The following is a 14,778-nucleotide window of genomic DNA, read 5'->3' as shown; positions in this document are numbered from 1 at the left end:
ACTGTGTATTTCAGTATTCCAATAAATTATTTGTGAGTGTTCAGTATTGTTGAGTCCTAAATGAAACACATTAAATGGGCTGAAGTAGCAATTTATTTACTGAAATTGCTTTCAAGAGCTTGAGACCAGTTCCCTGCATCACAAAAGCATGGCTACTTGGGTAAGGAACTAATGAAATAGTGCTGTAAGAGTGGGAGCAAGTGAACTTGTGCATGAGAGGGCTTGGTTGTTAAAAAGCAAGAAATAGAAAAATGATCTGCGATACAAGGTTACTGATTTGAAATTCCTGAATGAACTACAAAAACTAACTGTTCTCATTTGATGTGCTCTGCCAGTTCCAGTGACAAATTGAGTTTAGTGGTCACAGACAATTCAACCAGAGAGTTAGTTTCTTTCAATCACAAAGAGAATATTGAAAATCTAGTTGTTGATTTTCCATGATCCTTTCTCAAAAGACTGGATTGAGCTGTGCTTTTCTCTGCACTTATAATGCCTGTCGACTTTCACTAATGCCATAAACTACTGCTGTGAGGTTGAATGAAACACATTATTGGAACATGGAAGACAGAGATTTTACTCAAATACAATGAGAAAACTCAAAACTAAAAATATAAAATTGGAAGAAGTATTTCATTCTCCAGTATAAACAATGCATATCTTGAGATCTTTTTGAAATATGATTGTGTGAAAATTCATAATGATATTTAGCTACTTAGCTGGACCTTTCAATAAGTATACCTTTTGAGACACCGACTCAAAGATTCCCCAGAAGAGTTTCCGAGTCAGATGGAGTTCTTCTTCAGAGGTTACACCATAATTTGCCCATCCAGATGGAAGACAGTAGTATTTCCAACATCTGTCATAGTGATTGGTTAGCAACTAGAATGGGATAGACAGAAAGAAGACTTTTAGCCACTGTTTGCCCATGGGAGTGAGCACTCTCATTAAGGAAAGATGATGTCCAGGATGGTTCTGTATTTAAAAGCAGCAATGGCATTTTTTTTTCTCACTAATATAAGACATGAGAGATTATTGTAAAAAAAAAATTAAGGAGTACCACAGTTAATTAAAACATTTTTCTTGTAGCTAATATTACCTCATTCCAGCTCTTCTGCTTTCCTCAAGGTTCATAAGGGTAGAAATAGGATCACACAGTAAAATCCATACTAGTTTGATTTGGCATAAATTGGGTCTAAAATACGTTCCTCATCCTCATTATCACAGTGCCCAACCAACAACTATCTTTTGTACTGTACTTTTCCACAGGATGGAATTTTGGCAGTTGTTAGCACCAGTAGATTTTGGTGAGTTTCTTAACATAGAAAGTGCTCAATGTCTTCAAACACAACTGGAAGGCATTCTACCACTTTTAGATGTTTTGAGGAACCTGTGGTAGAACAGGCACAAGAGCATGTACAACATGTCAGCTGTTGCTTTTCATATCCTCATGCAAGGTGTAGAAAGAGACAGTTTTTCTATACAGGGGCATTATTTGTGGCAGGACATTCTTACAAAGGATAACTTCAACAGTATTATAATAGGGTCTGGATGATTGCATCACAATCTTTGCACCATTCTGGTGGTTTTTATTCCACAATGTTAATTGGATAGATCATTACCGTTTACTTTATGGTCTTCATGCAAACAAGCAGTTGCATGGCACCTGGTGGATTATGACAATAAACTGTTCTGAATTTGAAGCGACGGAAAACATGTATCTAAGGTCAGTGAACACATTAAAGTCTAATTTTCCCCAAGAAATCCACCATGAAATTCAAACAGTGCTCCACATAATACCCTGAGTATTGACTTACAGCAAAAATAACTCATACCTATAGATCATTTGACAAATTTACCAATACACTAAACCCTTGCTTCAACAGACCTTTCGTTTTGATTTCCCTACCCTGGGTAAAAGACTCAATCTGCAATCCACCCATTCCCCATCTTGGTGACAAGCCACAGTGCAGGAACTCAGAAATGGAAGCAGCAGGGGCAGCAAACCAAGTTGACAAGTTATCAGTGAACAGTTCAGATTATTAATTAGTAAGTTGCTTTATCATTAATGTTCTGATATTTACGGTCTTGACATTAGAATAGACAAAAAGGTTGGCATGGATTTGTGTGTCAAAGAACCCAATCGACGCTGCATGACTCAATGACTCTAAAATAATCTCACCAAAATCTTTAATTACATGCCCAAGGAAAGCCTGTAGTCATGTCCTGGGGGTGGGATGATTGACCTCCAACAACCATTGTTTTTTGTGTGAAGTTTATGCCGACCATTTAAGGGCATTTTCCCTTGACGCCCATTGACTTCAATTTTATCTTGAGTTTCATACATCACAAATTCTCATCAATCCAGTTTGTACCCCAGAAGCAGAGTCTGATGTGAGTTAGCTGAGATCAGCAGTTATACTGATTATTTCAAATTCAGATCTGGAAACTTCAATCATAATATAGCTCTTGGAGATCAATGAATGATTTCTCTGGATACATTAAGGAATATACGTCAATCTTTGGTGATAATGAAGCAATCTCTGAGGCATATTTTAATAATTCAGCAATTTGGAACTACTTTAGGCAAAGAATCCTTTTGAAGATCAGAATGGAGTCATGAATTGCAGCTGTTTATTACTTTTGCGTAAACTCTGGAGATTATCCTGTCCCTCAGTTGTGAAGGTTGTTCTGCGATTAACTGTGAACATAATTAGGCTAGGTAGACACAAGATGCTGGAGTAACTCAGCAGGTCAGGCAGCATCTCTGGAGAGAAGGAATGGGTGACGTTTCGGGTCGAGACCCTTCTTCAGACTGAAAGGGTCTCGACGCAAAACGTCACGGTGATGTTTCGGGTCGAGACCCTTTCAGTATGAAGAAGGGTCTCGACCCGAAACATCACCCATTCCTTCTCTCCAGAGATGCTGCCTGACCCGCTGAGTTACTCCAGCATCTTGTGTTTACCTTTGATTTAAACCAGCATCTGCAGTTTTCTTTCCTAAACATCATTAGGCTTTTGGCAACAAAGTAGGGTGATGTGCTTGGAGTTGAAATATGGAGTGAGAATCAAATAGAATAGACAGTGTGGTGTGACAGTGTCCTTCATATCCCTTCTCAATAGCACCTCGTTCATTTGAAACCCATGAAGTGAGGCATTAGTTGAATCTCTAGACAATGATTAGTTCTCACAGCATCTCTGGGGACTTCCATCCCTCCCCCCCTGCCTCCCTCCCTTTATAGCTCCCTCCCAACATCCTCGTGAGTGTCAGCAGTTATGTCTGGTTCTTGATTCCTCTACGAAATTATCCTCTTCCGCTTCCCCTTACTGAAAGGCTTCAAGCAAAGACTAGGTCTTGTGGCTTTCTTGACCAAGGTCTTACAACAATTGGTACAAAGACGCTCAGTCTCACCAGTCACAATATAGATAGAAGGGTAAAAAAAGGAGGCAAATAAAAGGGACAGAATCTCTCCAGTGTACCATGACATTGACATGATTTTTTTCCCCATGATTGACTGCACCAGCACCTTATGAACCGTGCAGGGTTTCAGATTCCCCACTTCATCCGATGGTTCACTTTTCAATGAGCAGAGTCCAAGTCCATGTTCCCAGAGTGTGGAACATAAGTAACCTACCTAATTCTCCAGCACACACTTAGCAGAAAAAATGGCACAGATCAGCTACCGCAACTGAAATAGTTTGGAAGATCGAGACGTTGGCATATATGGACAATAATCCAGGCATGGTTGTGTGGCAACGAGCTCAGCCCACAGGTCACATCTCTATGAATGCTGACGCGGTGAATTCAGAGGCGTACGTGTCTTTGGACAGCTGGAGGTAGGAGCCTGGGCCACTCCACCTTTTGGGAATAAGGTCATAGAGTCAGAGGCTCATACAGCTGTCTCAACCATTTCCTTTGGCAGCTCGTTCCTCTAAGAGAAAAGGTTGCCCCTCAGTTCCTCTTAAATCTTTCCTCCCTCACCTTAAACCTATGTTCTTTGGTTCTTATCATATCATATCATATATATACAGCCGGAAACAGGCCTTTTCGGCCCACCAAGTCCGTGCCGCCCAGCGATCCCTGTACATTAACACTATCCTACACCCATTAGGGACAATTTTTACATTTACCCAGCCAATTAACCTACATACCTGTACGTCTTTGGAGTGTGGGAGGAAACCGAAGATCTTGGAGAAAACCCACGCAGGTCACGGGGAGAACGTACAAACTCCTTACAGTGCCGCACCCGTAGTCAGGATCGAACCCGAGTCTCCGGCGCTGCATTCGCTGTAAAGCAGCAACTCTACCGCTGCGCTACCGTGCCGCCCTTTGATTTTCCTACCTCTGGTAAAAGTCCGTTCATTCTCCTTATGATTTTATACACCTCTATAAGATCACCCCTCAGCCTCCTGCTCTTCAAGGAATAAAATCCTAACCTGCCCAACCTCTTCCAGTAACTCATGTCCTGGCCCTCAAGTGCTGTCAACATCCTTGTTATTCTTCTCTAGTTTTACCAGTTTAATGAAATGAGTTCTTCTTCACATCTGTCGGAATCACTACAATGTCTATGACTTCCAATCTTTCACTTTAATTTAAGGCTAACACAGAAATACCTCCGTAAAAAAGTGATAACTGGAAAGAGGTTACATAATTGTTCAATTGTTTGAGTATCCCTTTAAACAGTTCCAAGCTTATTGTGCAGTGGAAACACATTTCCCAGTGAGTGGCCTGCAGCTAACCTGAAGCATAAAACGTCACTTTATTTCAACGGGCAATGCTCAAAATAAGTAATGCGCGATCTACCTACAACACATCTGCCATGCAATATCTCATATTGCCATTAAAATTACCTGTTCAAATGTTTTAATCTGTGCAAATTACTCAGATTAGCCATATTTGTGTGAGTTACTGACAAAAATGCAATTTAAACACATAATTCCTAATGGTACAGAGCTACGTGGTCCAGTTTTGTGGATGAATATTTCAATGCACTTTGAAATTGTAAGCAAGCCATATGGTGAATCTAGGCCCAATGTTTCTTGTCTTGAAGGGTTATTTAAGGAGAGCTGTACAACGCACATGGTGCAATGTTAAATTAATAATGTTCCACTTACTTAGCAATTTAAAAAATGCACACAGAATAAGCCTGTTTTCAGGAAATTAGATAATTAATTAACTCCAGGCTTATAAATAACTGTTTCTGTGCTCCCTGATATGAATGATTTTACTGGAATTATTGGTTAGTAAATCATGAACGTCAATGCCTGAATTCTGCCAGATGCTTCCTGCAGATGAGGCTCCCCACCAGCAGCACAAAGTTACAACTCAAATACTGTGGTGCCTGAAGCAAAATTTGAACTTCCTTACAGACCATAGAACAGTACAGCACTGACCACAATGTTGATATAATCTACACATCTGCCTGCACCTGTAGTGTATATTCACCAAATCCCTGTCTGTTGATGGCTCTTGTCTAAACACTGCTAAAATGTTCCTATTGTATCTGCTTTCATCACTTTCCCAGCCAGCACATTCCAGTTACCTACTATTATGTGTAAAAAAATTTGCTTCACAAATTTCATTTCAGCTCTCTCACTTTAATGCCCTGGAGTATTTGACAATTCCATCTTTGCCTCCCATAATTTTATACACATCTATCAGGTCATCTCCTTGGGCCCTGACTGTCCACAGAAAACAGTCCAAGTTTGTCCGACCGTTCCTCATATGGACACTCTCTAATCCAGCACTCTTCAGCACCCTTTCCAAAGCCCTCAATATTTTTCCAATAATGTAGCAATCAGAACTGCACAAAGTACTCCAAATGTGGCATGTGATACATACAGCTGTTTCATGGCTTGTGATTAATTCCAGTAAAATCATTCATATCAGGGATCTGACCAAGGAACACAAAACAGTTTTGTTGTTATTTAGAAGCTTGTACTTAATTAATGATCTGATTTTTAACTGCCTAAAATATGAAGGCAAGTCTGCCATATGCCTTTTTACCTACGTATCAACTTTCAGGGAGCTTTGTACCTGAACCACAAGTATATAAGTACTACTGAGGATCCTACATTTATTGTATCATTTTCTCTTACTTTTGACCTCCCAAAGTGCAACTGCTCAAACTTATCGGTCTTTTGAGTCATTTGGAAACTTATCACTCAGCCCATATGTATCACAGAGGCCCTGGCACTGATACTTCCAAAATACCACTAGTCACAGACCTTCAGCTCCACCACTATCCTGTATCTATGGCCAAGCCTATTATTGAATCCAAACTACAAAGTCTCCATGGCTCCCATATGCCTTAATCATAAGGCACCTTGCAGACTTTAGGAGAGCTCCCCCTCCCCTCCCCCCACTCACCATCATCATCATCATCATCATATATATATAGCCGGAAACAGGCCTTTTCGGCCCTCCAAGTCCGTGCCGCCCAGCGATCCCCGTACATTAACATTATCCTACACCCACTAGGGACAATTTTTACATTTACCCAGCCAATTAACCTACATACCTGTACGTCTTTGGAGTGTGGGAGGAAACCGAAGATCTCGGAGAAAACCCACGCAGGTCACGGGGAGAACGTACAAACTCCTTACAGTGCAGCACCCGTAGTCAGGAACGAACCATCAACAGCACCACATTCACATCTGTGGAGTCATTTAAGTTCCTTGGAACCATCATCTCCAGGGACCTTAAATGGGGGGCCACCATCAACTCCACAGTCAAAAAGGCCCAATAGAGGATGTACTTCCTGCGGCAACTGAGGAAACACAATCTGCCACAGGCAATGATGGTCCAGTTTTATACTGCCATTACAGGGTCTGCCCTCACCTTCTCCATCATGGTCTGGTTTGGCTCAGCCACCAAGCACAACAGACATGCTAGCTATCCACAATGGGGTTATGCATTTACAGATGCAAGTAGATCCCTAGGAATCTTCTCCAATAATTTGCCGAGCACTAATGCAAGGTGCACTGGGCATATCATTTCCTGGTTTATCTCTACTGCCCTTCTTAAGCAGAGTAACAACATTGACTATTCAGCAGTCCCTCGGGGCTGTGCTTGTGGCTAAAGAGGATACAAAGATCTCTGTCAATGCCCCAACAATCTACTCCGCCACCTCACAATGATCTGGGATAATTTCCTGGGGTCTTATCCACCCTAACACTCTTCAAGAGACCCAACACCTCCTCCTTCGTGATATCAACATGCCTTAGAATATCAGCACACCCCATCTTGATTTCTCTATCCTCTATGTTCTTGGTGAAAATTGATGCAAAGTACTCATTTTGTTCCTTGTCACTTCTTGCGGCTCCAGGCATAAATTCCCTCTTTTTTTTTAGATTTAGATTTAGAGATACAGCGCGGAAACAGGCCCTTCGGCCCACCGAGTCCGCGCCGCCCAGCAATCCCCGTACATTAACACTATCCTACACACACTAGGGACAATTTTTACATTTTATCCAGTCAATTAACCTACATACCTGTACGTCTTTGGAGTGTGGGAGGAAACCGAAGATCTCGGAGAAAACCCACGCAGGTCACGGGGAGAACGTACAAACTCCGTACAGACGGCGCCCGTAGTCAGGATCGAACCTGAGTCTCAGGCGCTGCATTCGCTGTAAGGCAACTCTACCGCTGCGCCACCGTGCCTCCTTTGTCCTTGAATGGTCCTACTCTATAACCAGTTACCCACTTGATTTTAATGTATGCATACAATGCCTTGGTACTTTCTTTAATCCTACTGAAAAAGACTTTATGTCTCTATTTAGCCCTCCTGATTCATCTCTTCAGCCCATCAGCCCCACTATGCTCCTTCACAAACTGCTGGAGTAACTCAGCAGGTCAGGCAGCATCTCAGGAGAGAAGGAATGGGTGACATTTCGGGTCGAGACCCTTCTTCAGTCTGAAGAAGGGTCTCGACCCGAAACGTCATCCATTCCTTCTCTCCTGAGATGCTGCCTGACCTGCTGAGTTACTCCAGCATTTTGTGAATAAACACCTTCGATTTGTACCAACATCTGCAGTTATTTTCTTATACCATTATGCTCCTTAACCTGGCCATGTCCGTCCTTCATTTCAGACTTAATTAAGCTAATGTCTATGTTCCCCTCAGTCCCTCCACTTCTTGACCTACTAATTCTAGTTTTAAGCCCCCTACAACACTAATTTTAATCTCTCCCAAGTAGCACTAGCAAAAAAGTACCTGCAAGGATATTGGTGCCCCTCTAGTTTCGGTGCAACCCATGCTTCTTGTGGAGATCCCACCTTCCCTGGAAGAGAACCCAATGATCCATGTATTGGAAGCTCTTCCTCCTGCACCATCACCATTAGTGGGCAAGATTAGAGCACATGATATTGGGGGTAGGGTGCTGACATGGATAGAAAATTGGTTGGCAGACAGGAAACAAAGAGTCGGGATTAACGGGTCCCTTCAGAATGGTAGGCAGTGACTAGTGGGGTACCGCAAGGCTCGGTGCTGGGACCGCAGCTATTTACAATATACATTAATGACTTAGATGAAGGGATTAAAAGTAATATTAGCAAATTTGCGGATGACACAAAGCTGGGTAGCAGTGTGAACTGTGAGGAGGATGCTATGAGGATGCAGGGTGACTTGGACAGGTTGTGTGAGTGGGCAGATGCACGGCAGATGCAGTTTAATGTGGATAAATGTGAGGTTATCCATTTTGGTAGTAAGAACAGGAAGGCAGATTATTATCAGAATGGTGTCAAGTTAGGAAATGGGGAAGTACAAAGAGATCTGGGTGTCCTTGTTCATCAGTCACTTAAATTTAGAATGCAGGTACAGCAGGCAGTGAAGAAAGCTAATGGCATGTTGGTCTTTATGACAAGGGGAGTTGAGTATAGGATCAAAGAGGACCTTCTGCTGTTGTACAGGGCCCTAGTGAGACCGTACCTGGAGTACTGTGTGCAGTTTTGGTCTCCAAATTTTAGGAAGGATATTCTTGCTATTGAGGCGTGCAGCGTAGGTTCACTAGGTTAATTCACGGAATGGCGGGACTGTCCTATGTTGAAAGACTGGAGCGACTAGGCTTGTATACGCTGGAATTTAGAAGGATGAGAGGGGATCTTATTGAAACATATAAGATTATTAAGGGATTGGACACGTTAGAGGCAGGAGACATGTTCCCAATGTTGGGGGAGTCCAGAACAAGGGGGCACAGTTTAAGAATAAGGGGTAGGCCATTTAGAACAGAGATAAGGAAACACTTTTTCAGTCAGAGTTGTAAAACTGTGGAATTCCCTGCCTCAGTAGGCAGTGGAGGCCAATTCTCTGGATGTTTTCAAGAGAGAGCTAGATAGAGCTCTTAAAGATAGCGATTGGGAGAAGGCAGGAACGGGGTACTGATTGTGAATGATCAGCCATGATCACATTGAATGGCAGTGCTGGCTCGAAGGGCTGAATGGCCTACTCCTGCACCTATTTTCTATTGTCTACTTAGCTGTGCATTTATCTGTATTTATGGTTTATAAATAAGAGAGATGAGAAATCTTTACAAAATGATTTATCTGACACTTATCAAAAATACAGTCTTAAAGATTTTAATGACTGAGGACTTTTATCTTCAAAGATTATCCTCTTCCATCTATGCCTGACTCTTTGAAGAGAAAAAGACATTCTGGCCTTCCATCACAGTGAGGAGGGGACTGGAGGAGACTCACTGTGATGGATGTTTCTTTTTGGGGGGTTTTGTGTTGGTTGGGGTTGTGTAATTTGCTTATTTTATTGCTCTTATTGTTGGACTGTGGGTGACGAAATTTCGTCCAAAAAACTTGTTTTTTGGATGACAAATAAAGATATCTTGAATCTTGAATCTTGATATATGTAGAACCCAGGAAAGGACTCTTTGGCTGAATATTTGTGCCAAACATGATCTCCTGCCTGTACATGATCCATATCCCTCTATTCCTTGCACTTGATTGTATCACCCCTGGCAATGGTGGAATCCAGGCCCCACCACTGTGTGTAAACAACTTGCTCCGCATATCTCCATTAAACTTTCCATCTCTCACCTTAGCCTTCTAGTGTTGGATATTTCCACCCTTTGAAAAGGGTTCTGACAGTTTATCTCTGCCTCTCATGATTCGGTATTGATATTTCTATCAAGCCTCCCCTCTGACATTCCAGAGTAACCAATCCAAGTTTAGCCCATTTTTCCTTGTAGCTGAAACCCTCTAATCAAAACAGCATTCTTGTAAACCTCCTCTGCACCCTCTCCAAAGCCTCCACATCCTTCCTATAACAGGGTGACCAGAACTACATGCAATACTCCAAATGAGGCCGATAGAGCTGGTTCATGACTTCCTAACTTTTAAACTCAATGCCCCTAACAATGAAGACAAGGATACCAGATGCCTGCTTTACCACTCTATCTACTTGAGCTGCCATCTTCAGTAAGCTATGAACGTGGACTTCAAGATCCCTCTGCACATCATTGGTGTTAAGGGTCCTGCCATTAACTGGGTACTTTCCCCTTCCAGTCAACCTCCCAAAGTGCAACACCACACACTTGCTTGGGATGAATCCCATCTGCTTTTTTTCCACCCATATCTGCAGCTGATCTATATCTCGCTGTATCTTCTCATAGCCTTCCTCATTATCTGCAATTCCTCCAATTTTGTTGTTGTCTGTAAACTTACTCATCAACCCAACGACATTTATGTCCAGGTCATTTATATATATCACAAATAGCAGAAGTCCCAGCACAGATCCCTGTTGGACTTCACTGATCACATACCTCCAGCCAGAATACCACCCTTGCACCATAATCCTCTGCTTCCATAAATAAGCCAGTTCTGAATCCATATGAGGAACATTCTGAAGGTCTCAACCCGAAACATCACCTATTCCTTCTCTCCAGAGATGCTGCCTGTCCCGCTGAGTTACTCCAGCATTTTGTGTCTACCTGAGGAACATTCCTTGTTTTAGTTTAATTCAGACCTCCTCCCTCAGTTCCTCTTCTATTATGTTGATGACTGTATTTGATGGTGTTTCTTGCACTCTTAAAGAACTCAAATGCCTTTACTGTTGCTGCCAAGTTCCAAACTGCTCTCATGGTCACATGGTCCATTTCTCACTACCTTCCCTTTGACATCTTCATTTGCATCGTAGGGGGTAACTAGCTCTCAATGTCCAGTACGAGTCCATGGCACCTATTGCTATCCCCACTACGCCCCCTCCATCCTGCTTTTGGTAAGATCTCCATTCCGTTCTTCCAGTCTTTGTCAGACCTGTCAATTGACTTTCCACACCAGAGCCTTTAAAATGTCTTTCTTTTTGCTGGACAGTGGCGTTCCCTCTACCATGGTTAACAGAACAATGAAATATCTCTCTTCTGCTCTTGTCCTACCATTCGCAGCCTCTTCCTTCCCTGCCACCCCAAGAACAGGACTTTATTCTCTCTTTCCACCAGCCCTCACATTTAGGGTGGCACAGTGGTACAGATGGTAGAGCTGGTGCCTCACTGCACCAAGGACCCAGGTTCAATCCTGGACTCTTATACTGTTTGTACAGTTTGTATGTTCACCTTATTACCAACTGGATTTCCTCCCACATACTCAAAATATGTGAGTTCCTTAATTGTCCACTGTAAATTGCCCCCAGAATGTGGAAGAGTGGTCGAGTCTTGAGAAAGAGTGAGATAGGCTTGGTGTACAAAAATATGAGCTTGATGATGCACTCAGTGGGCTGGTGGGGTTGTTTCCATATGGCCACTTTCTTTCTCAAAGGATCACCCTACATAATTCTTTCTAACTCAAACAGATTTCCACATCTTCCTCTCTGTTTTCAGGATTCCAACAAGATTCTTCCCTCTCCAGTTCCGTGGTCTGCTCTTCCACTCCAGCAACCATTCCCCTTTTCACAGCAATTCCCCATAATACCTGCCATCAGCTTCCTTCCATCATGGGTCCAAACAGATATTCTAGGTGAAGCAGCAATTACACTTACACTTTTACACTTACACCTCCAGTTTAGTATATTGCAATTGGTGCCCACAACTGGTCTTCTTCACGTGGAAGAAACTACATTTAGATTTAGTGACTGCTAAATATTTAGCTGTCTGCAAGGGCGACTTTAAGTGTCCAGTCATCAGTTGCTCATTTCTCATCACATTCCCACTCTAATCTCCCTGTCACTGGCCTTTCCTATTCCTCCAATAATGCAAAGTCTAAGTTCCAAGAACAGCATCTTCCAACTAGAGACATTGCTATCTACAGGATACATGGTGGGTGACAGGAATGACCCCAATATTGACTGAGACTTCCTCAATAGCAGAGGCTGAGGCAGAATTTGTTAGATGCATACAGGAGGACTTCTTGAAACAGTAAGTAGATGATCTAACCAAGAAAGATGACGGTTTCAATGGGAGAGGCGTTTGGAAAAAATGATCATAACTCCGCATGTTTTCAGATAGTAATGGATAAGGATAAGTCAGGACCTCAGAAAACAGTTTGAATTGAATTGGGTAAAGGTGTTAGGCAGGACCTGGGGAGAGTCGTTTGGAAACTGCTGTTATTGGGCTATTGGGCACTGAGAGTAAATGTTGACAAGTCATATGGAAGCTGTATAAAACTTTAGTTAGGCAACATTTGGAGAATCATGTGCTGTTTTGGTTCCTTTTGGTCATCAAAGGAAAGGCATGGTCGCTTTGTAGAGAGTAGAAAAGAGATTTACTGAGAGACAAGGGACTAGAGATGCTGGAATCTGGATATAAAAACAACAGGGTGTTACTTGGATTAGCTATGAGGAGAGGTTGGACACATATGGATTGTTTTCTTTGTAGCATCAGATGCTGAGGAGCAACCTGAAATAAGTTTACAAAATTGTGAGAGGCAGAGAGGGATTGATAACATAATCATTTCTACCCCACCCCCATGTGGAAATGTCAACTAGTAGAGGACATAGATTTAAGGTTAGAATTGGAAAGTTTAAAAGAGATTTGCAAGGCAATTTTTTTTCACACAGAGTGTGCTTTGTGCCACCAACACACTGTATCATGTGAAAGCAAATACAAGAGCAACATTTAAGAGGCATTCAGACAGCGACATGAACATATGGAATGGAGTGATATAAGCCATGTGCAGGCAGATTCATTCATTCAAATTGACATCATGTTTGGCACATTCATCATTGACATGATAAGCCTCTTTTTTGCTCCTCCATCTGTGGAGGGGCAAAGTAGGTCATATTAATTTGTTGTGCATCAAACTGTTTCTGAAACCTGGAACCAGCCAGAAAGGGTACACAAAAGATTCACAAGAATGTTGCTGAGACTGAAGAGCTTAATTTACAAAGACAGACTAGATACTGTGCTTCTTTCCTATGAGCTCAGAAGACTGAGTGACCTTTATAAAATCGAGGTTTATAAAATCACGAGGGGCATAGCTAAGATAGAGGGTCACAATCTTTTTCCCATGGTCAGGAAGTCTAAAACTAGACTTCAAGAACCAGAGGACATAGGTATAAGGTGAGGGGGGAAAGATTGAAAAGGAACCTGTGGAGCAATCTTTTTATACAAAGGGTGGTAGGTATGTGGAACAAGCTGCTGGATGAGGTAGTTGAGGCAGTTATTATCACAACGTTTTAAAAAAACTTTTGAACAGGTGCATGAATAGAATAGATTTAGAGGGATATGGACCAAACGCAGGCAGGTGGGATTAGTGTAGATGGAGCATGTTGATCGGCATGGGCAAGCTGGTCCGAAGGGTCTGTTTCCATGCTGTATGACTATAGGGCACTAGTTTAAGATGGGAGGTGTAAAAGATGGGCTTCCATAGAAACGTAGAAAAAAGGTGCAAGAATTCAGCCATTCGGCCCTTCCTTCAGATACTTCAGTTCCCTCCCACATTCCAAACACATACAAGTTTGTCGGCTAATTGGCTTCAACAAATTGCCCATTGTGAGTAGGATGGAAAACTGGGATAACATGGAACTAGTGTACGGGGTCTGCTCGGATACGGTGGCCGAAGGGCCTGTTTCCGCATTGCATCTGTAAACTAAATTAAACTTTGTTTTTTAAAAGTTACAGAGAGCCAACAACCTACATCACAGACATTCCCTTTACTTTTGCCATCATCCCAGTCTGCACTTAAAATAAGGTTGCTCTGCATATTTCCAGCACTGATGAAAGTTCCTTATCCCAGGATGTCGACTCTTTCCTTTCCTCATTGATGCTGCTTGACTGCGAGCACTCCCTCCTTTTGTTAACAGTTGAATCATCAGCAAAGGTATACCCAGTGAAACTGACCTTCAGTGGCATCTTGGCATGTTCATTCAATATTGGTACATCAAACACCAGGCGACGCAGTAGGTGCTGCAACATAGATGGACGGAGAAAACTACAATGGCAAGAAAAAAACCCCAATCAAACTTAAATATTTGGATAACAGCGTTTTGTCAGCTGCCAGAATTTAAGATGTCTCTAATTTGAGGAAGGTATACAGTACTTGCACTGAAAGCAGTGCAGTGAAGATTATCTGGGTTTCCTGGAATGATAGTTTTAATGTATGAAGCAAAGTTCATCTGCTTGGGTCCATAATCATTGGAATATGGAATATAGGAGATGAAAAGTTATCTCCTTAGAAGATACAAAATTTTGAGGAGGATTGATAGAATGGATGTTGAGAGGATCGGGAAATCTAGCACTAAGGAAATAAGATGTCACCCATTTAAGATAGAGTCTCTCAAAACTACTGCAAGCTTGAGTGCAATTTGCATCTGGATTGCTGACAATATCAAAACAAAAG

The 14,778-nt window shown here is 42.1% G+C and overlaps 1 protein-coding gene across 5 annotated transcripts in view; it reads right to left on the bottom strand.

Annotated features, from left to right (window-relative positions):
* LOC144611871 (ryanodine receptor 1-like) overlaps positions 1–14,778 on the bottom strand; it is a 479,550-nt gene that overhangs the window by 187,218 nt on the left and 277,554 nt on the right. For all 5 annotated transcript variants that reach the window (XM_078431182.1, XM_078431183.1, XM_078431185.1 and 2 more), the window contains exons 50-51: positions 14,280–14,370; positions 739–879 (exon numbers count right to left, since the gene is read on the bottom strand). In XM_078431182.1, the coding sequence (XP_078287308.1) occupies positions 739–879; positions 14,280–14,370 (232 nt within the window). The remainder of the gene's footprint in view (positions 1–738; positions 880–14,279; positions 14,371–14,778) is intronic.

The sequence above is a fragment of the Rhinoraja longicauda genome, chromosome 41, assembly GCF_053455715.1.
Source record: "Rhinoraja longicauda isolate Sanriku21f chromosome 41, sRhiLon1.1, whole genome shotgun sequence".
In the NCBI taxonomy this organism is placed as follows: domain Eukaryota; kingdom Metazoa; phylum Chordata; class Chondrichthyes; order Rajiformes; family Arhynchobatidae; genus Rhinoraja; species Rhinoraja longicauda.
The sequence above is the reverse complement of the archived record's forward strand: the minus strand, read 5'-3'. Positions and strand labels throughout refer to the sequence as shown.